Source organism: Salvelinus sp. IW2-2015, unplaced genomic scaffold, assembly GCF_002910315.2.
Source record: "Salvelinus sp. IW2-2015 unplaced genomic scaffold, ASM291031v2 Un_scaffold4772, whole genome shotgun sequence".
Classification (NCBI taxonomy): domain Eukaryota; kingdom Metazoa; phylum Chordata; class Actinopteri; order Salmoniformes; family Salmonidae; genus Salvelinus; species Salvelinus sp. IW2-2015.
The window spans coordinates 53545-76978 of NW_019946041.1; the positions used below are offsets into that span (position 1 = coordinate 53545).

The 23434-nt window shown below is 43.3% G+C and overlaps 2 protein-coding genes across 2 annotated transcripts; both read right to left on the bottom strand.

Moving 5' to 3' along the window:
* Positions 1-3197: 3197 nt before the first annotated feature.
* On the bottom strand, positions 3198-8852 carry LOC112077626 (G-protein coupled bile acid receptor 1). Its single transcript, XM_024144113.2, has 2 exons — positions 8589-8852; positions 3198-4817 (listed from the first exon to the last, which is right to left on the bottom strand). The coding sequence occupies exons 1-2, from the start codon at positions 8647-8649 to the stop codon at positions 3643-3645; spliced, it is 1236 nt and encodes a 411-aa protein (XP_023999881.1). The 5' UTR covers positions 8650-8852; the 3' UTR covers positions 3198-3642.
* Positions 8853-15291: 6439 nt separating this feature from the next.
* aamp (angio-associated, migratory cell protein) lies at positions 15292-22943 on the bottom strand. The gene is given in 14 exon segments (XM_024144112.2): positions 15292-17652; positions 17818-17972; positions 18107-18122; positions 18124-18192; positions 18310-18400; positions 20607-20729; positions 21025-21108; positions 21217-21361; positions 21513-21652; positions 21816-21935; positions 22195-22257; positions 22260-22341; positions 22588-22664; positions 22667-22943. Coding segments are annotated over 14 exon segments (1257 nt in total). The 5' UTR covers positions 22683-22943; the 3' UTR covers positions 15292-17576.
* Between the last annotated feature and the right edge of the window lie 491 nt (positions 22944-23434).

The following is a 23434-nucleotide window of genomic DNA, read 5'->3' on the forward strand; positions in this document are numbered from 1 at the left end:
ATGTTAAACACAACTGTCTAATTGACAACGGTAATGTTAAACAAACTGTCTAATTGACAACGGTTGTTAAACACAACTGTCTAATTGACAACGGTCATGTTAAACACAACTGTCTAATTTGACAACGGTAATGTTAAACAACAATGTCTAATTTGACAACGGTAATGTTAAACACAACTGTCTAATTTGACAACGGTAATGTTAAACACAACTGTCTAATTTGACAACGGTAATGTTAAACACAATGTCTAATTGACAACGTAATGTTAACAACAAATGTCTAATATGAGCAAGGTATGTTAAACACAACTGTCCTAATTGACCACGGTAATGTTAAACACAACTGTCTAATTTGACAACGGTAATGTTAACCACAACATGTCTAATATGACAACGGTATGTTAAACATACATGTCTAATTGAAAACGTAATGTTAAACACACTGTCTAATTTGACAACGGTATGTTAACACAACTGTCTAATTTGACAACGGTAATGTTAAACACAACTGTCTAATATGACAACGGTAATGTTAAACACAACTGTCTATATGACAACGGTAATGTTAAACACAACTGTCTAATTTGACAAACGGTAATGTTAAACACAACTGTCTAATATGACAACGGTAATGTTAAACACAACTGTCTATATGACAACGGTAATGTTAACACAACTGTCTAATTTGACAACGGTAATGTTAAACACAACTGTCTAATATGACAACGGTATGTTAACACAACTGTCTAATATGACAACGGTATGTTAAACACAACTGTCTAATATGACAACGGTAATGTTAAACACAACTGTCTAATTTGACAACGGTAATGTTAAACACAACTGTTCTAATATGACAACGGTAATGTTAAAACAACTGTCTAATTTGACAACGGTAATGTTAAACAACACTGTTAATTTGGACAACGGTAATGTTAAACACACTGTCTAATTGACAACGGTATGTTAAACACAAACTGTCTAATTTGACAACGGTAATGTTAAACACACTGTCTAATATGACAACGGTAATGTTAAACACAACTGTCTAATATGACAACGGTAATGTTAAAAACACACTGTCTTTTGACAACGGTAATGTTAAAACAACTGTCTAATTTGACAACGGTAATGTTAAACACAACTGTCTAATTTGACAACGGTAATGTTAAACACAACTGTCTAATTGACAACGGTAATGTTAAACACAACTGTCTATTTGACAACGGTAATGTTAACACAATGTCTAATTTGACAACGGTAATGTTAAAACACAACTGTTAATTGACAACGGTAATGTTAAACACAACTGTCTAATTGACAACGGTAATGTTAAACACAACTGTCTAATATGACAACGGTAATCGTTAAAACACAACTGTCTAATTGACAACGGTAATGTTAAACACAACTGTCTAATTTGACAACGGTATGTTAAACACAACTGTCTAAATGAACAACGGTATGTTAAACACAACTGTCTAATTTGACAACGGTAATGTTAAACACAACTGTCTAATTTGACAACGGTCATGTTAAACACTAGCATGAGGACCCTTTCTCATTTAGTGTTCAAAGTAGAGACTGTAGTTCCATGTGGTATACAGACTGTTCTGGGTGGATGGAGATAAGAGAGCGAAAGAAAGAGAGACAGAGAAGAGAAACAGAATGAGAGAGAGAGAGAGACGAGAGAGAGCAGAGACAGCAGAGAGAGAGCGAGCAGCGAGACAGAGACAGAGAGAGAACAGAGACGACAGAGACAGCAGAGAGATAGAGAAGAGACACAGAAAGAGAGAACAGCGAGAGACAGAGACGAGAGCGACAGCGAGACAGAGACAGAGACAGAGACAGGCAGAGACAAGACAGAGAGAGAGCACGAAGAAAAGAGACAGAGACAGAGACACAGAGAGATAGAGAGAGACACAGAAAGAGAGAGAGAGAGACAGAGAGAGAGGACAGCGAGACAGAGACAGAGAGAGAGACAGAGACAGACAGAGAAGGCAGAGAGACAGAGACAGACAGAGACAGAGACACAGAGAGATAGAGAGAGACACAGAAAGAAAGAGAGGCTTGGTGGGAACACCAGCTGATGATGAGATAGGGATATGATGGATAGTAGGATGTCTGGGAGACTGCCCGGTCTCTTACCATATTTCACTCCATCACTCCTCCCTCTCTCGCACACACACTCAGACAAATGCAACACACACACACTAACAAAAAGGCATACACACACACACAGTATTGTACGTAAAAAATTCTGACCCCATGTTAATAATCTGTCTCTCACAACGTCATGTAAAAATTCAGACCTTTTATAGTTACACATGGCTGGTTCTTACCCGGACTTAACTCTCTCTCACTCTCTAGTCTATTTGAAAATATGTTTACATTTCAAATAGTTAGTGTGAATAGTCACACTAAAGTTCTCTTATTTTCCCCATATGCACGAGTTATAGTTTCAACAAAGACATAGAAAATGTATACTTGATTTGCCGAGTAGGCAATAAAGTAGCGTTATAAACTTTGCACATTAAACTGTGAATATGACCAACCCTGTTTGAGGGCTATTAGAAAACAGTAGATWAAACAGTYTTGCTTCAAGGATTCTTAGCACACTGATACAGACTTACAAATAGGCAGACAATGAAAGAACCATTCTTGTTTTCACTTCAATTTTGGAAAGATCATTTAAATTTTGGCAAGATGATTATCTTCCCAGATATGGTGTAACCTAAAGAACTTCAGTTCCTGTCTGGCTCTTTTCAAATGTGATCTAAATGTTAGAATCTCAGAGTTCTAATCACTCCCCTGTGTTCCAGATGTATTTTGGACTGCGGAGGAGCACAGAGCACACCCCTCTCTCCTGTTCAGAGCACATACCAGCACCAGATAAAGACTATGGAGGGAGAGAAAATGTGTGAGAGAGAGAGAGAGAGAGAGAGATGGGAAAGAGAAAGAGAGGTAGTGGGAGAGAGAGAGAGAGAGGGAGAGATAGAGATGGGAAAGAGAGAGAACAAGAGAGAGAGAGAGGGAGAGAGAGAGAGAGAGAGGGAGAGAGAGAGAAAAATAGAGGGAGAGGGAGAGAGAAAGAGGGAGAGAGAGAAAGAGAGGGGGAGGAGATGAGATGCTGTAGTGATTGATGGAGTAGTCAATTAGATCCATCTTAATTCGACCCATCTGCTCTTTTATATCCAAATGAGCCCAGTTCATCATAATACAGGCCTCTGTTGATAATTCATAACATTATGTTTATCTCTAATGGATTGAATCAACTTGACTTGAAAAATAAAAGATTGGTGACTTTTACAGGGATTGTTTTGAATTTATTATGACTACCCAAATAGTGTACACATGATGGCTTTAAACATAACACACTCAATGGCAAGAGTCACACATGCTTTCAATGCTGTGACTATAAGTTGACAGACATGGGAGAGGTGGGGCAACCCTACCAGTCCTGCACATCGAATGGGGTCTTTCTGCAACTTCTCCCTTACAGCTAGAGTCCATAGACTCGGAGCGCCACTGCACTCAAACATCATCCAGGAGTAGAGGATGCTTCATCATCCATATGCTATAATCCCCATTTATAATCCTACACGTCCATCCCCAAAGYGAGAGCAGTCCTGTCCTGGCTACTCAAAGAGCCATATCCTCAGAGTCCTGTCTCCGTCTCCATCTGTCTCGGAGTTTATGGAGGAGTTTCCTCACCGGGTCCGTGTACTGCCTGTTGGCCAGCCCCAGAACCAGCGGCATCACTGCCATGCTCCCGATCCCCGTGCACGACAGCACGATGTGTGTGGTGGAGTTCCCGCGCGTCTCCTTGCTGAGCAGAAACGCCACGCAGACGTGTATGTAGATGATGTAGGGCACCCAGCAGGCCAGGAAGGTCAGCGACACGGCGGCCACGCAGCGCGTGTAGCGGAGGTTGAGCCGCTGCTCCCGTTCCGAGGCCTGACCGCCCCCCCTTGTCGTCACGGAGCGGTGCAGCCGGCAGATGTCCTTCATCTGGCCCCGGGTGATCCACAGCACACGTCCCGTCATGCCCGCGATGGACAGGATGGCAGGCGCCAGCAGCCCGTACACCTCGAGGTAGATGAAGGCATTGGGGAAGACCCGTCTGTAAGAGCAGCACTCGGAGCCTCCCGGCGCCGCTACCGCTGCCACCATTGTCGAACAGTTCACCGGCGCGCCCGTGTCGTTAAACGAGCAGCAGCCGTTCCACCCTGGGCCGGCCCGGTTGTTCCAGCCGAAGGCGGGCAGGGAGGCGTAGAGCAGTGGCGGCGCCCACACGGCGAGCAGCACCAGCGGGAAGCGGCGGTGAACCCAGAAGCTACTATAATGTAACGGACTCACGATGCACATGTACCTCTCATAATGAACTATCACCAGGTTAAACAGGAACGCCAGGAACAAGAAATTAGGAAAAATATGAACCAGGAGACAGGAGCTAAAACTCAGCGGGCGGTTGAGTCCCATCCAGGGGATGAACGGCAGGGCCACGCCCGTACACAGGTCAGCCACTAGCAGGCTCAGGAAGAAGTAGTTTGGGGTGTTGTAGAGCTGACGGTTACAGGAGATSCCCAGGATGATGACCAGGTTGGCTAGGATGATGGCGGTGGACAGGGGCACGGTGATGGCGTAGATGAGACGTGCCTCCGACAGCAGCGGCCGCACAGCAGAGTCATTGGCCAGGTCATCCATGGCTGCGGTTGCGGTGGTCGTGTTCCTCCACAGTGTCCCCTTTAGCTGTGCCAGACCTTTGCCCCCACTGCTACGGAGACTTCCACAGCTCCCATTAAACTGCAGGAAGCCTGGGTGAAGACAGACAGACAGAATACAGTGAGACCAGAGGTCATGGAGCATGATATTTTCAGAGCTCAAAAACAAACTGCCTGTTAGTGGCTCTGGATAAGAATGTTGGCTAAATGACCGACATGTAAATGAAACGCAAACTAGAGAGTCTAGAGACCATATGATGCTGTAAACCCAGTGTGTCAAGCAAGACAGGCTTGGACCCCTGAAATAGCCTCTATCTCTAGCATCACGTATCAATGGTATTAATTGATCAACAAATCAGGCAGAAAAGGTTCCAGCAGTACATCAGGGCTTGAGGGTCTGTAATTAAATAACCCTAGTTTATTGGTTAAATGGCCTATTTAGGTGAAACAGTGTCTTCGTGTTCTGTCTCTCCACTTGTAGATAGATGTACGTAGATGTTATCTCTTTAAACACAATTACAACAGTCATCATGGCCGCCGCAGGATTGCTGTTTCCTCTCCATTGCCCCAGCGTAAGGAGAGAGGAATGTTTAAAAGACAAGTGTCTTTGTTTTCTTCCTGCAGACTGCTGCGGTCCATGTAGATTGATCCCAAAGGAAATGTAATATCAAGCCTTTGGTCTGAATAGGCAGGAAGAGAGAGGGACAACAACTGGGGGGGGGGGGGGCGGGGGAGGGAGAGTTGACACAATGAAAGCCCTATATTACTGTATATGACAGGCAATCATATTTAGGGGGGTAGAGTTGACAAAATGAAAGCCTATATTACTGATATGACAGGCAATCATATTTAGGGGGGTAGAGTGACACAATGAAAGCCCTATATTACTGTATATGACAGGCAATCATATTTAGGGGGGGTAGAGTTGACACAATGAAAGCCCTATATTACTGTATATGCTATACATTTCTATCTGAATGTCTTGATAGAAATATAATGGTTATATACTATATACAATTGCTTGTCATATAGAATATCTAAATGTATTTGTTTTGTAAGCTTGCACACTTCACTCTTAGAAAAAAAATTGCTGACTAGAACCTARAAGTGTTATTGGACTGTCCCCAAAGGCGAACCCTTTGAWGAACCCTTTTGCTTCCAGGTAGAACCCTTTTGAGTTCCAGGTAGGACCCTTTCCACAGAGGGTTCTACATGGAACCCAAAAGGGTTCTACGTGGAACTAAAAAGGGTTCTCCTATGAGGACAACCAAAGAACCCTTTTGGAACCCTTTTTTCCAAGAGTGTACTGAACAGACCCCATCAGGTCARACTCTGTGGTTAGTTATTATACACCTTCTTTTATGCTTCTGTAATTTCTGGACCCAGCTGGCTGAGGGTAGACTAGCACAACTAATGCAGGGTTGTAGAGAGTGACACCACACTGGAAAAAGCTAAGCGTTCCTAGACACATTTCTATGTGAGATACATTGTCTCACATACAGTAACACCCTCATGTACAGATGTAGGATCTTAATTTGATCACGCATTTGTAGCTGAGGATTTTCTTGCAAAGCAGGAAATGCAAACCTGTAGTGTATTCAAGGTTTAAAAAGGCTTCTAAAGTATGTAATTTCCACTTTAAAATGCCAGACTTGATTTGAACAGATGGCTCTCTAAAAAGACCACGTATGTAGCTAAAGTGAAGGACTAAATTGAAACTTTAGCTGGAGAAAACTCCAACACGATTGCTGAAGTGAAGGATTAAATTGAAGCCTTAGCGGGGAGACAACTTAATTTGTAGCTCATTTATGAGCTGAATGGCCCGGCTGCTATGGTGAAAACAGTGGTTGAAGTCTTAGCTGGAAGAACCGTTGCTTTTCCATTGTTGTTTTTTCGTTGCACTTGCATTCAGTAGCATCTATGAATCATATTGTATACGGGTGGTTTCTAATGTTGTGAGATTCTCGCTAGTGTTTACAGAACAACTGGTTCTGAGAGATTAGGATCAGGAGCTGCAATTGTAACATTAAGCAACTGTAACAAAATGGATGACTGCAGTGTAGATGCTATTGTGTGTACATGGATTGCTAAGGCATAATAACATGAGTGTGTATTCTTATTTTAAAATGTAGCTCTGTACCTGTATTAATGCTATGTATTGTCATTTTATGTAGCTCTGTCCTTCAGCTGTAATTGTCTGTTGGTGTTCTGTATTATGTCATGTTTTATGTTTTGTGTGGACCCCAGGAAGAGTAGCTGCAGCTTTGGCTGTAGCTAACATGGACCCTAATAAAATACTAACGAAAAACGTACTAACCTCTACAATTATTTTATTTTTTCATTAAATTATAGTCCACATAATTCACATTTCCTGTTGCTGCAGGATTATCCTCCTGCTGTAGAAAATTGGCTCAGATTAAGATCCTACATCTGTAGCCCTATTTTACAAGTTGAAGCTGTTCTTAATGATGTGTTGTAATGTGCCTAAAGGTAATAAACCAACACGCCAGAATACATGTTGATTCCCGGGACCACGCATGACTCTAAGTCGCTTTGGATAAAAGCATCTGCTTCATGGCATATACTAATATCATTACTACTAGTCACTTTAATAACGCCCCTTTGTTTACATATCGGGCATTACTCATCTCACATGTATATACTGTATCCTTCACTATCTATTCTTTACTATCTATTGCATCTTAGCTGCTCTGTCACTGCTATTTTATACTTATATATTCTCATCCCATTCCTTCACTAGATTGTGTGTATTAGGTTTTGTTGTGGAATTGTTAGATATTACCTGTTATATATTGCTGCACTGTCGGATCTAGAAGCATTTCGCTACACTCGCAATAACATCTGCTAACCATGTGTAYGTGACCAATACAATTTGATTTGTACAAAGCCAACCTTTTGACTCCTTTGCTTAAAGGAACCAGTGAAAAACTGCTTTAGAAAACATACAGAGAAAAGACTCCTTGCAGTTTGACAGTGGCGTGGTAACAGATGTCCYTGTAAGAGACAGTGGGTTAATGTGATGTTATGGCTGAACTGTAACATACAGGATCCTCCCAAGGACTAACGCATAACCTGTGCTCCCTTGTCAACCCATTACATCTTGTCAACCCTATACAAAGGGGTTAAATGAATGGCTTCCATTCTTTCAAAATGGAGTGTTCATTTAGATCAGGGATGGGCAACTCCAGTCCTCGGGGGCCTGATTGGTGTCACACTTTTGCCCCAGCCCCATCTAACACACCTGACTCCAATAATYAACTAATCATGATCTTCAGTTTAGAATTCAATTASTTTAAATCAGCTGTGTTTGCTAGGGATGTGGATAAAGTGTGACACTACTCCGACCCCCGAGGACTGGAGTTGCCCATCCCTGAATAAGATGCATTGCTCAGAGAAATGGTAGGTTAGAGAGGAGTGTTTCTTAATCCTGGTCCTGTGGAACCGAAGGAGTGCACATTTTAGTGTTTGCCTTAGTACTAACACACCTGATTAAAATCATCAAAGCTTGATGATGAGTTGATCATTTGAAATCAGGTGTGTAGTGCTAAAACAGGACCAGGATTACGAAACACTGGGTTATAGCCGGATGTAACTGTGTTTCTCCTATTAGAAAATCCTCCTATAACAAAATACTCATTTACTTTTGATCGTTTTACAGTAAAAAAGGCAAATGTACATTTTCATTTTACAGTAATTTGATCATTATAATTAAGGTTTAGTCAAGTCAACTTTTTAACTGAGCTCCAACTCCTCAGAGGTTGAAKAACCCTAAATGCTCATGTGATTCATATGTCTTGATTCATATGTCCATTACAAGAAAATGGTGTTGAAGACAAAGCTCACCTTTGTAGGACAAGAGATTCAGTCGTCGGTTCCCTGTGAAGKAGAAASGCCTCATCATCATTTGATTAGAGAACAGGTGTATGCCACAGACAGGTATAGCTTATATCAATACCCTATAGATCCCAAATAACACCCTTTCTCCTCTGTGACTTTCCACACTACACACACTCCCTGTGGTGAATCTAGCCAACGCTACAGAGAACTGTCCTGCTGCCCCTCAGAAAGCCCTTGTGGTGAGGCAGAGAGGAGCTGAGTGCAGGGGCTTCCTAACAGATGCTGGGTCTTAAAGGGGAAGTACACTCAGAGAGGGGAAGTGGGAGCAGTGCCTGTAAGCAGTGAGCTGCTGTCAGAGTCAGGTGCCACAACAGAGCTAAAGGGAGTATTCACATTTGGGAAATGGGTGGACTGCGGATGTGTATATGAAATGATGCCTTATTGGCCATCTTAAATGAAGAAATGATTGGCCATTATGAATGAAGATCATGTGATGAACTACATGTCTACAACTATCCTCTTCGATATGTTCCTTTTCCACCGGGCCCCCAACACACACATTCCTTACTTCTCTATACACAACCCCAGATGCTCCTGTATGCAACACAAGATTCCTATGAATGTATGTCCTTTGCAAACATTTACACCTAACGGTATATACAGTATATTAATCCATAGAGCTGGTCAAATATGCATCATCTTTAAACATGTCTGTAGTTGGACGGCCGGGCTTCCAGTCGGCCAGTTATGCTGTATAAACACAGACTCCCTCAGCAATAGTTTGGACTTGGCAATGAGACGGATTGGTCCATAGCACTGGGGGCCCGTAGCTTCCAATGTGATAACGCTTTTAAACACAACTCTTCTCCAAAGCCTGCTAGCTAACGAGACATTGTGCAGGGACGACACACACACACATATAATACAATATGGAGGGTTATCAGTCAGTTGAGAGAGGAAGATGACAGAGAACACTCAGACATAAACCAAAAGGCTCCCTCACTTTTAGGATTTCTGTCTTCTAGGAAATACAAGAGCAAAAAAACTAAAATAGTAGAAATGATTCTCCTTTTATCTAGTTCTCTAGAAACTTCTATAAATGATATGGTTCTCCAAACCTATTTATAGAGAACAGCAAAAAGACAATTCGAAATGGTTCTCCTTTATCTTAGTTCTCTAGAAACTTCTATAAATGATATGGTTCTCCAAACCTATTTATAGAGAACAGCGAAAAGACAATTGAAATGATTCTCATTTTATCTAGTTCTCTAGAAACTTCTATAAATGATATGGTTCTCCAAACCTATTTATAGAAAACAGCAAAAGACATTTAAATTTCATCCTTTTATCTAGTTCTCTAGAAACTTCTATAAATGATATGGTTCTCCAAAGCTATTTATAGAGAACAGCAAAAAGACAATTTAAATTATTCTCATTTCATCTAGTTCTCTAGAAACTTATAATAATAATATGGTTCTCCAAAGCTATTTGGAGTCCTGTGTGGCTCAGTTGGTAGAGCATGGCGCTTGCAATGCCAGGGTTGTGGTTCATTCCCCACAGGGGACCAGGATGAATATGTATGAACTTTCCAATTTATAAGTCGCTCTGGATAAGAGTTCTTGCTAAATGAACTTTAATGTAAATCTCAGCCACAACTCTCCCCATATCTCCCACGAATCATTGTGTTCTCAGTCAACTGACTTAGTAAAGGGTAATAAACATAGCTGTAATAATAAATGTGTTGACTTWTACATGTAATATAACCACCTCTTTCTCACTGTATCGGTTTGCTACAGTAGCCTATACTCTCTTTGTGGTCGACCCCTATTGAATTCCACTAACTACCTCTCACAGGCTGTAAATCCTTAGAGACAGGCTGGTGCTAAATCCCTGGGCAGCTCCTTTTGTGATAAACACACACACACACATTAACCTTTGAGGCCAAAAACACTAACGTTAGCAGTGGCACTGCGACAGACAAACATAAAATCCTCATATCGCTCTAAGACCAATTACACGCATCGCAGGTGTTACTTTTGCCAGGTCGCCAGGCCAGCTCCAACCTACCCCAGCCATGCCCATAAGCTGAGGTAATATTGAGAGGATGTTGTGTGGACGTTTGTATGTATGTAGCAAAAGGGGTCTCTGTTGTGTGACACGTGAAATATGAAGGTCATGCCACACTAGGTATTTAAAGCACATTGGCACACGGCGCGTGCAGGTGCACACAGAACGAGTGTGTCAACAGCATCACAGTTGGGCTGGTTTGAGAAATCCAGACGTAGGAAATAAGCGCCTGGGTACACTGTCCTGGGAGACAGTTGTTTTGTTTCCCCTCTGATGGAGATGAGTAACAGAGGTGTGGAAGAGGGGAGAATAGAGGAAGGAGAGGAGGAAGGTGATGGATGGAATAGAGAGATAAGAAAGCAGGTGAGTGGTAAAAGGAGGGATTGGGGAGGAGGAGGGCTATGGATGGAATGGATTGATGGAAGGAGGGGGAGAATTCCGACATGAGAAGAGGGAGTGATGGCAGCAATAGCGAGGAATAGACAGGTAAAATGGGAGGATTGGGAGGAGAGCGGAATGATGTAGGAGGATATAGTATAGACTATAGAGGGATGAGAGGAGAAGAGTGATGGCGGTGGAAACCATACGTTATACCCAGTAGCTTCCTGTGCATCTGACTGTAGAGTTCTCCAGACCTGTATCGTCCCTGTCTGGGTTTCATCACCATATCYGTGACCAATCATACACAGTCTCATTGGAGCCTGGCAACCAACTACAACAGAGGATAAAGCACTATCCTTCAGCTATATTAAAACCCACACATGATGAAATAGGAATTAGATGAGGATAGTTAGTGTTACTGTACTTGGGCCTTTGCAAATCCTGACAAACAACTACTAAACACACCTATAAAATGTGATAATGCCTTGGTCTTTCTGTTATACTAGCTCTGTCCCTCCCACACACTCTCTCTAAAGACCCGTTTGGTAAAGAGGTAGACATTTCACAAGCATTGGCATAGCAACAAAACAGTAGCTACTTGGCTAATGCATTTCCTGCTGGGTAGAATATATAGGCCACTGCAATAAAACAGCAATATCATTACATTCTTACGGGACATAAACATCTGCTTATGTGGCTTTTCCTAGAGGAAAGGGTTGTTCATGATACAGGAGATCATTTTAGCCCCTCGGGTTCACAGGAAATATGGTAGCCTAATTTCTCAACTCCAGTCCCCAGAACCCCTAGCAGCACACATTTTTGTTGTGCCCCCCCCCAAAACAAAAAAAATCTCACCTGATTCAACTCATTAAGAGCTTTATGATTAGTTGACAAGTTGAATGAGGTGTACTACAACAAAAATGAGATTTTCCTAACACTTTATGCATATTGTGCTTTCCCCTTTTAAAGCTAGAATACTTTGACAAATAAAATCAAGATATATAGCCACTGATTTTAAAAAATATAACTTTAAATGCCCCATTAGCTTAGTTCTACTGTCGTAACCCCATTAGAACCAAAACATAAACATGTTTTACTCCCCTTCTTTCTCTTCAGATTCTCTTAAGCTCTGTAAGGTTGGATGGGGGCGGTCACTGCACACATTATCAGGTCTTCCAGAGATGTTCGATCGGGTTCAAGTCTGGGCTCTGGCTGGGCCACTCAAAGGACATTCAGAGACTTGTCCCGAAGCCATTTGGGTTGTTTGGTGTGTGCTTAGGTCATTGTCCTGTTGGAGGGGTGAACCGTCGCCCCAGTGGTGGTCCTGAGCGTTCTGGAGCAGGTTTTCATCAAAGATCTTGTTGTACTTTCCTCGGATCATCTTTCCTTCGATGCTGACTAGTCTCCAGTCCCTGCCACTGATAAAACATCCCCACAGCATGATGAATGCAACCCCATGCTTCACTGTAGGGATGGTGTTGGCCAGGTGATGAGCGATGCCTGGTTTCCTCCAGACATGGCAATTGGCATTCAGGCCAGAGAATCTTGTTTCTGTCTTTTAGTGTGCCGTTTGGCAAACTCCAAGCGGGCTGTCATGTGCCTTTTAGTGGCTTCCATCTGGCCACTACCATATAAGGCTGATTGGTGGAGTGCTGCAGAGAATGGTAGTCCTTCTGGAAGGTTCTTCAATCTCCACAGAAGTACTCTGGAGCTCTGTCAGAGTGACCATCGGTTCTTGGTCACCTACCTGACCAAGGCCTTCTCCCCTGATTCTCAGTTTGGCCAGCTCTAGGAAGTGTCTTGATGGTTCCCAAACTTCTTCCATTTAAGAATGATGGAGGCCACTTGTTTCAAATCAAATTGTATTTATCACATGCGCCAAATACAACAGGTGTAGGTAGACCTTACAGTGAAATGCTTACTTACGACAATGCAGTAAAAAAAAAAAAAAAGAAACAAGTAATTAAGAGAGCAGTAAAATAACAAGCAAGACATACAGGAGGTACCGGTAAGAGTCAATGTGCGGCGGGCACGGTTGTCGAGTAATTGAGGTAATATGTTATAATGTAGTAAGTTATTAAAGTGACTATGCATAGATAATAACAAGAGAGTAACAGCAGCGTAAAATGGGGGGGGGGGGCAATTGCAACTATTCTGGGTAGCCATTTGTAGATGTTCAGGACTCTTATGGCTTGGGGGTAGAAGCTGTTTAGAAGCCTCTTGGACCTAGACTTGGCGTTGTACCTGTTGCTGTGTGGTAGCAGAGAACGGTCTATGACTGGGGTGGCTGGAGTCTTGACACATTTCTAGGGCATCCTTGACACCACCTGATGTTAGAGGTCTGGATGGCAGGAAGCTTGGCCCAAGTGATTTATTTGCTCGTACGCACTACCCTCTGTTGCCTTGCGGTCGGGGCCGAGCAGTTGCCATCCAGGCAGTGATGCAACCAGTCAGATGCTCTCGATGGTGCAGCTATAGAACTTTTGGGATCTGAGGACCAATGCCAAATCTTTTCAGTCTTCTGAGGGGGAATAGGTTTGTGGTGCTCTCTTCCGACTGTTTTGGTGTGCTTGAGACATGTTAGTTTGTTGGTGATGTGGACAACAAGGAACTTGAAGCTCTCAACCTGCTCCACTACAGCCCGTCGATGAGAATGGGGTGTGCTCGGTCCTCCTTTTCCTGAAGTCCACAATCATCTCCTTTGTCTTGATCATGTTGAGGGAGAAGTTATTGTCCTGGCACCACACAGCCAGGTCTCTGACCTCCTCCCTATAGGCTGTCTCGTCGTTGTCGGGGATCAGGCCTACCACTGTTGCGTCATCGGCAAACTTAATGATGGTATTGGAGTCGTGTCTGGCCGTGCAGTCATGAGTGAACAGGGAGTACAGGAGGGGACTGAGCACGCACCCCTGCGAGGCCCCCGTGTTGAAGATCAGCGTGGCGGATGTTTTGTTACCTACCCTTACCACCTGGGGGGGGCCCCATCAGGAAGTCCAATTTCCAGTTGCAGAGGGAGGTGTTTAGTCCCAGGGTCCTTAGCTTAGTGATGAGCTTTGAGGGCACTATGGTGTTGAACACTGAGCTGTAGTCAATGAATAGCACTCTCACATAGGTGTTCCTTTTGTCCAGGTGGGGAAGGGCAGTGTGGAGTGCAATAGAGATTGCATCATCTGTGGATCTGTTGGGGCGGTATGCAAATTGGAGTGGGTCTAGGGTTTCTGGGATAATGGTGTTGATGTGAGCCATGACCAGCCTTTCAAAGCACGTCATGGCTACAGACGTGAGTGCCTCAGGTCGATAGTCATTTAAGCAGGTTACCTTAGTGTTCTTGGGCACAGGGACTATGGTGGTCTGCTTGAAACATGTTGGTATTACAGACTCAAAACAGTCCTGTAGCTTAGCATCTCTTGGGTACCTTCAATACTGCATACATTCTTTGGTACCCTTCCCCAGATCTGTGGCTCGACACAATCCTGTCGTCTCGGMGCTCTACAGACAATTCCTTCAACCTCATGGCTTGGTTTTAGTTCTAACATGCACTGTMAACTGTGGGACCTTATATAGACAGGTGTGTGCCTTTCTAATCATGTCCAATCAATTGATTTTACCACAGGTGGACTCCAATCAAGTTATAGAAACATCAAGGATGATCAATGGAAACAGGATGCACCTGAGCTCAATTACGAGTCTCATAGCAAAGGGTCTGAATAGTTATGTAAATACGGTATCAGTTATTTTAATACATTTGCACAAAAAAAACTGTTTTCGCTTTGTCATTATGTGGCATTGTGTGTAGATTGAGGAACATTTTTTATTKAATACATTTTTGAATAAGGGCTGTAACGTAACAAAATGTGGAAAAGGTCAAGGGGTCTGAATACTTCCCAGATGCACTGTATCTGAGTCATATCTGTATAATGTTAGATTAGCCTAGAAGCTATTTTGGCTCGGCCACCCTGTAGCGTGGCTGAACGCATTAGATCAAGCACACAGATCCAAGCTTACAACAACAAATTAGGTCATCTCTTGATGATGCAGTTGACTTTGTAGTATGCTTATCATACCTCTAATCACAGCAGTGTTCTGGTCCCTACATTGTGTAACAAATCACACCCTATTCCCTATATAGTGCACTACTTTTGACCACAGCCCTAGTCAAAAGAAGGCCACTATAGAGAATAGAGTGCCATTTGAGACAATATGTGACTCAATGACGGTCTGCACAAAGCCTTCTCAGGCAGAGCTGAWGCAACCTAGAGACTTGGGTTGAAAAYGTCTTTAATGGTTCCAACAAACAGCAGAACAAAGCCCGTGGCTCTGTCCCAATACTTCAGAGATGGACCCTTCCTTCCATGTTTCCTTAAGGTCAGTGATGAGGTAGGGGAAAGCAAAGTTATCACGTTACTTCCACCAATCCAACTAACTCAGATTCGTGATTACTTCAGAAACGGACAGACAGATGCATTTCTTAAGATTTCAACAGGGGCCCAATATACACTGCTCAAAAAAATAAAGGGAACACTTAAACAACACAATAACTCCAAGTCAATCACACTTCTGTGAAATCAAACTGTCCACTTAGGATGCAACACTGATTGACAATAAATTTCACATGCTGTTGTGCAAATGGAATAGACAAAAAGGTGGAAATATAGGCAATTAGCAAGACACCTCCAATAAAGGATGTTCTGCAGGGGTGACCACAGACCACTTCTCATTCCTATGCTTCCTGGCTGATGTTTTGGTCACTTTTGAATGCTGCGCGTGTTTTCACTCTAGTGGTAGCATGAGACGGATCTACAACCCACACAAGTGGCTCAGGTAGTGCAGCTCATCCAGGATGGCACATCAATGCGAGCTGTGGCAAGAAGGTTTGCTGTGTCTGTCAGCGTAGTGTCCAGAGCATGGAGGCGCTACCAGGAGACAGGCCAGTACATCAGGAGACGTGGAGGAGCCGTAGGAGGGCAACAACCCAGCAGCAGGACCGCTACCTCCGCCTTTGTGCAAGGAGGAGCAGGCGGAGCACTGCCAGAGCCCTGCAAAATGACCTCCAGCAGGCCACAAATGTGTCATGTGTCTGCTCAAACGTCAGAAACAGACTCCATGAGGGTGGTATGAGGGCCCCACGGCCACAGGTGGGGGTTGTGCTTACAGCCCAACACCGTGGCAGGACGTTTGGCATTTGCCAGAGAACACCAAAATTGGCAAATTCGCCACTGGCGCCCTGTGCTCTTCACAGATGAAAGCAGGTTCACACTGAGCACATGTGACAGACGTGACAGAGTCTGGAGACGCCGTGGAGAACGTTCTGCTGCCTGCAACATCCTCCAGCATGACCGTTGGCGGTGGGTCAGTCATGGTGTGGGGTGGCATTTCTTTGGGGGACCTCATGTGGCTGGAGTGTGTCAGCAGTTCCTGCAAGAGGAAGGCATTGATGCTATGGACTGGCCCGCCCATTCCCCAGACCTGAATCCAATTGAGCACATCTGGGACATCATGTCTCGCTCCATCACCAACGCCACTTGCACCACAGACTGTCCAGGAGTTGGCGGATGCTTTAGTCCAGGTCTGGAGGAGATCCCTCAGGAGACCATCCGCCACCTCATCAGGAGCATGCCCAGGCGTTGTAGGAGGTCATACAGGCACGTGGAGGCCACACACACTACTGAGCCTCATTTTGACTTGTTTTAAGGACATTACACTAGCCTGTAGTGTGGTTTTCCACTTAATTTTGAGTGTGACTCCAAATCCAGACCTCCATGGGTTGATAAATTTGATTTACATTGATCATTTTTGTGGATTTTGTTGTCAGCACATTCAACTATGTAAAGAAAAAAGTATTTAATAAATATTTCATTCATTCAGATCTAGGATGTGTTATTTTAGTTCCCTTTATTTTTTTGAGCAGTGATTCATAAGTTGAGTTTACATCATTTGGGGTGATTTAGGGGGAAAGTGAGGATTACACTCCACAACTCACCAGAAATGATGGGGACATCGAGATCTCCATCTCTACGTAGCTCTATTACCTTATTGTGTATTCATAATTGTCATCAAACCAAATCGCAGTGACACCAAGGTGTAGATGTAAGTGTATTAGGATAAATCACAGACCACACGACGTATCCCATTGGTCTACTGTTAGATGCTCATTGCCTCTAGGTTGACGTGTTCCAACAACTACACTACCACACCACTAGAATGCATATATTTTGTGTGGGTTCTACTTTGAAACCTGAGTAGAATGGCTGGCAGTTCTAGAACCTCTAGAACACTGCAGGTCTACTATAGATCAGACAGACCACAATCGATACAAGACAGTTCAAAAACCCTCAGTTGTGAGAAAACCCAATAAAGGCTGGGATTCAATCCGATCGCGCTTTGTTGACAATGCGCCATTTAAAGGACAACTTTGGATTGAGCCGTTATATGCAGTGTCCACCGTTAAACAGTCTCCACAAAAACGGGAACATTGCCTTTTAGGTGCATTGTCGACAAAGCGATCGGGTTGAGTCCATCCCCATTCTCTCACTCTTTCTCCTCTGATTAACGGTCTGGTCGTTGGAGGCAGAAGACTTTGGCCTGGTGGTCTCCAGAGGCAGTGACCGCCATAGAGGCTTCTCTGTGAGAGGAGAGAGGAGAGTCAGAGATGAGAACAGGAGCCTTCTCTTCAAGTACGTAGAATACAACTTCCCCATAACCACTGATACAGGGTCAGACGTTTTGTTCATGAGCCTAATGAAAAGGTTAGGAACTGTGATTAGCGGAAACTTAGGTGTGTGTGTACCTGTTGAGTGTGAAGTCGAGGATCTCCGCCTGGTGGCCGCGGTACTCTGACACCATGGTTCCCGAACGGGCATCCCACAGCCTCACCGCCCCGTCCAGACAACAAGTGGACACCACAGAGGATGACTCCTCCCACTGCAGGTTAAACATGCCAGCCTGACACACACACACAGTCGGTTATAGAGCAATAACAAGGTATATGAAAACAGCAGAGCAACACGTCTCTACAATCCATGATCAGAGGATTATGGGGGTTTGGTTGTGAGCCTGTTGGATGGCTGGTTTCTTACCTGGTGCTGACACTTGTCTGAGGACCTGTGAGGGAGTCATAGATAGCCAGGGCCCATACAGATACGCCACCGCTATCAGGGGCAACCTGGACAACAGAGAACACGGCATCGTTCAAACCATGGCAACTGTTACACACCTTATGCATGTGTTCATTTAAGGTTAACTTGGGATCTGGTCTTATGTTAAAAACATGAAGTCTTACACATTGCAGAACCCCACTGACTCCACCGAGTTGGTCTCCTCAGCATCCTCCTGAGAGGCTTTGCCCCGTCCACAGAGAACACGCCCAACACCTACACACACCATTAGATACATCCAGTTATACAGCATATACCAACTGACAAGTAGCAGGACAGCACATCTCTAAAACCCATTACATGTTGGCCATTGAACACATGACAGAACCTTTCTTGTGAATAATGCATGTCAATCTCCCCATGTCATCACGTCATCTGTCCCACCACGTAAACCCAGAAGTACTGTTTTCATTCCCCTACCTCTGGACGTGTCCTCTACCGTAGCTCCAGTAATACGTGTCCTCTATCCTACGTGTCCTCTACCTACAGTAGTACGTGTCCTCTACCCTACAGTAGTTATGTCCTCTACCACAGTAGTTACGTGTCCTCTACCTACATAGTACGTGTCCTCTACCTACTAGTTACGGTCCTCTACCCTACAGTAGTTACGTGTCCTCTATCCTACAGTAGTTACGTGTCCTCGATCCTACAGTACGTACGTCCTCTATCCTACAGTAGTTACGTGTCCTCTATCCTACAGTATTACGTGTCCTCTATTACAGTATGTACGTGTCTCTATAAACGTATATTGTTTCTCATAATACGTATGTGATGTGTTCTCTATAATACGGTATGTGATTTCTCTATAATACGGTATGTGATGTTCTCTATAATACGGTATGTGATGTGTTCCGCTATAATACGGTATGTGATGTGTTCTCTATAAAACAGTAGTTATGTGTCTCTATAATACGGTATGTGATGTGTTCTCTATAATACGGTATGTACGATGTTCTCATACGTATTGAGTTTCTCTATAATACGGTATGTGATGTGTTCTCTATAATACGGTATGTGATGTGTTCTCTATAATACGGTATGTGATGTGTCTCTATAATACGGTATGTGGTGTTCTCTATAATACGGATGGATGTGTTCTCTATAATACGGTATGTGATGTGTTCTTATAATACGTATGTGATGTTTCTCTATAATACGGTATGTGATGTGTTCTCATAATACGGATAGTGATGTGTTCTCTATAATACGGTATTATGTGTTCTCTATAATACGCGTATGTGATGTGTTCTCTATAATACGTATTGATGTGTTCCTCTATAATACGGTATGTGATGTGTCTCTATAATACGCGTATGTGATGTGTTCTCTATTAATACGGTATGTGATGTGTTCTCTATAATACGGTATGGATGTGTTCTCTATAAACGTATGCTGATGTTTCTCTATAATACAGTAGTTATGTTTCTCTATAATACGTATTATGTGTTCTCTATAATACAGTAGTTATGTGTCTCTATAAATACAGTATGTGATGTGTTCCTCTATAATACAGTATGTGATGTGTTCTCTATAATAATATGTGTGTGTTCTCTATAATACAGTATGTGATGTTCTCTATAACGTAAGTTATGTGTTCTCTATAAATACGTAGTTATGTGTTCTCTATAATACAGTAGTTATGTGTTCTCTATAATACAGTAGTTATGTGTTCTCTATTAATACAGTAGTTATGTGTTCTCTATAATACAGTAGTTATGTGTTCTCTATAATACAGTAGTTATGTGGTCTCTATAATACAGTATTATGTGTTCTCTATAATACAGTATGTGATGTTTCTCTATAATACAGTATCTGTGAGTGTTCTCTATAATACAGTATTGATGTGTTCTCGTATAATTACAGGATGTGATGTGTTCTCATAATACAGTATGATGGTTCTCTATAATACAGTAGTTATGTGTTCTCTATAATACGTAGTTATGTGTTCTCTATAATACAGTAGTTCTGTGTTCTCTATAATACAGTATTGCATGTGTTCTCTATAATACAGTAGTTCTGTGTTCTCTATAATACAGTAGTTCTGTGTTCTCTATAATACAGTATGCTGTGTTCTCTATAATACAGTAGTTCTGTGTTCCTAAATACAGTAGTTCTGTGTTCTCTATAATACAGTAGTTATGTGTTCTCTATAATACAGGAGTTATGTGTTCTCTATAATACAGTAGTTATGTGTTCTCTATAATACATAGTTATGTGTTCTCTATAATACAGTAGTTATGTGTTCTCTATAAATACAGTAGTGTATATGTGTTCTCTATAATACAGTAGTTATGTGTTCTCTATAATTACAGTAGTTATGTGTTCTCTATAATACAGTAGTTATGTGTTCTCTATAATACAGTAGTTATGTGTTCTCTATAATACAGTAGTTATGTGTTCTCCATCATGCAGTAGTGCCCGCTGCCCACCTTGCCAGTGGCAGTGTTGATGAGCTTGGCACGGCCGTCCACGGAGCCCGTCAGCACCAGAGAGCCGTCCTTGTTACAGGCCAGGCACGTCAGCGCCCCCTGGTGCCCATCATGACCTGAGGTGGCCAGAGAAGCGAGGAGACAGTTGAGTGGGGATAGAAGTTGTCCCTTACCGCTGGTCCAGTGGCAGTTATTCTTTTATCCTCAGAAAAGTCAAGATTAGGATTTGGGGTTTGGTCATCTGCTCTAGATATAAAGTAAGCTATGCACACTAATAAACACATTCCACACCGATTTTCATGAGGTATTCCACACTTAATCCCAGTGACTATGACACCTATCCTGCCGTCTGGCAGTAGTGGGGATTGTCACATACTCTGTTCAGGCGTGCGACAACTTGKCCAAACTCACCTTTAATCACATGGGTGGCGTTTCCCTGCTTGAGGTCCCAAAGTCGTACGTTCCCATCTTCATAGCCCACCACAGCTCTCTTCCCTGTGGAGAAAAGACAAAGTTGTTACATGTTCAACCTGGTAGCACAGATCATGGTAGAGTGTTCTGTGCTGAATTGTCCTTTATTTTTGGCTGGGGAGACAGTCTCACCGTCTGGCAGGACCTTTCCACTGGTCGATTGGCAGCCGGGGCCCTGCAGGGTCTTACAGTCACCCCCTGGGATCTTCCACATCCAAACGTTACCGTCCGCCATGCCCGCCAGCAGCACCGGGGCGCAGGGGTGCCACTCCATCCACTAACACACACACACACACAGCAACTTCAGATGCCAAAACTTGATTTAACTACCTAGCTTAATCAGGCTGAATCAGGTGTGGCAGTGTGTTCCTGCTGGTCTACAACAAATATGCGCACCCTGTTTTGGGCCGGGCTGCGTTCTTCCTCACCTCCAGGTCTCCCACCTCGAAGGACCACACCTCCTGCYTGGTCTCCACCTTCCAGACCTTGATCAGCCCGCTCATGTCCCCCGTGGCCACCAGGGAAGAATCATGGCTGAATAAAACACTCGTCACGGAGTCCTTATGGCCTACGGTTGTGGAAAAAGAAGGACTGGGGTTTAATATTGGGAGCAACACAAATATTTGTTTATTCTGAGCTCAACTATCCTGTAGCATAAAGAAATGTTCTATTGGGATGTCAAAGCTAAATTAAAACCACAACAACTAATTGATGACWGCTTGGAGACTCACCTGTACATTCAAACAGCACTTCCCCGTCACTCACTCTCCAGACATAGGCCTTGTCGTCCTCTCCTCCGGTCACAGCCAAGCTGTTTGTGGCTGGGTCCAGACTCACACAGAACACGGAGCCTGGAAAACATAAGTCAATGTGACAACAGAAAAAAAGAGACCCAACATGTCCCTGGCCTATCCAGTAGCTTCCACCCTGTCTCCTTCCCTTCAATACCTGGAATACATGAAATGACTTAAAGTCATCCACCCTTTACTGTCAAATCCTATCAACATAGGTGTGGTGTGATGGACAAGATAATGAGATGGACCTACTCGCCAACTGCCACTGAGTTGTGAAGAGACTGAAGAAAAGCACTAGTCAGGTGATATAGTTAGCTAGCTGGTACCGTGGTTTTGGAAAAGGTGAGTTCGCTGTCATCTTGTCCTTTTCCTGCTCCATCTCGTCGTCGGTATCCCAGTCTTCCTGTTTATCGTCTCCGTCCTCAGTCTCTCCGAAGTCCACGTCCTCGAACTCATCCGAAATCATCTGTCGTCAAGTGAGGTATTACTGTACTTGACACATGTACCTCTCTTAGTTTTATACCACGACATTACTCATATAAGGTCTAACCAAGACAATGCCACCAGCGTCCAAGAGACAACTTATTTTGCTCAATCAATGACAGTCCATGTGGCAAGTCCTCATAAAGTTATAAGGACATTAACTAAACTACACACCTTGAAGCATCTGATCTCGACCAACTAACTTTATCTAGCTAAGCATGCAACCATCATTACCTGGGTTTTGCTCTGTTTCGTTAAGGTCGATGACTTCTATAATCTCTTCATCCCCGTGGAATTGTACCGATCGTCCGAGTTATCCATGATAGATAGCTAACTTACCTAGCTAGCTAGATGTTACCAAGGTGGCTAATTTAAATTAGCTGCCTAACTTGAGAGCTGAAAAGTTTGCTAGCGCGACAAATGTTGATTCAGGTTAAGATAATATGTTAAGTCATTCACAGAAAACGCTAAGATTGTTATTTCTTGGTGCTGACCGAAGAACAAATACTAGCTAGAGAGAAAACATCTAAAAGTGTCCCCATGTTTTTTCACATGTGGAAAGTCTCCGGAATTCTCTGGCACTCCGTGATGACGTCAATTAAACATTTGATACGATTGGTGTTTCGCCCTGAAGCTTGACACGCCTCCTTCATTGTAACAACCAATCCATGCCAAGTGGGCGGGACTTCTTCAACATGACTACCTCATCGGAGTGTAACATCCTACCTTGTTCACTAGATGGCAATAACACCATTATCATCATGCTGGCTTTTTTTATGTACTGTTGTGGTCTCAGGACCGGAGTTGAGAAACACTGTTCTAATATAATATTCTGTTAGACTAATGTGAATTATCTGAACACAGAATAGGTGAAAGATAGATGGCACAACTTCCACCTACCCTATCGATCTGCTAACGTACTGTAAATATCCAGGTAGTAAGAGTAGGCCAGGGCTCGATTTGGAATTGGCCCCATGTTAATTTCCTCTAATCTAATTGGCTATCCAATCAGACATAAGTATTACGACATGTGACTTTGGGAAAACGGTCCCCTCAACAATGCCTTCATAAAA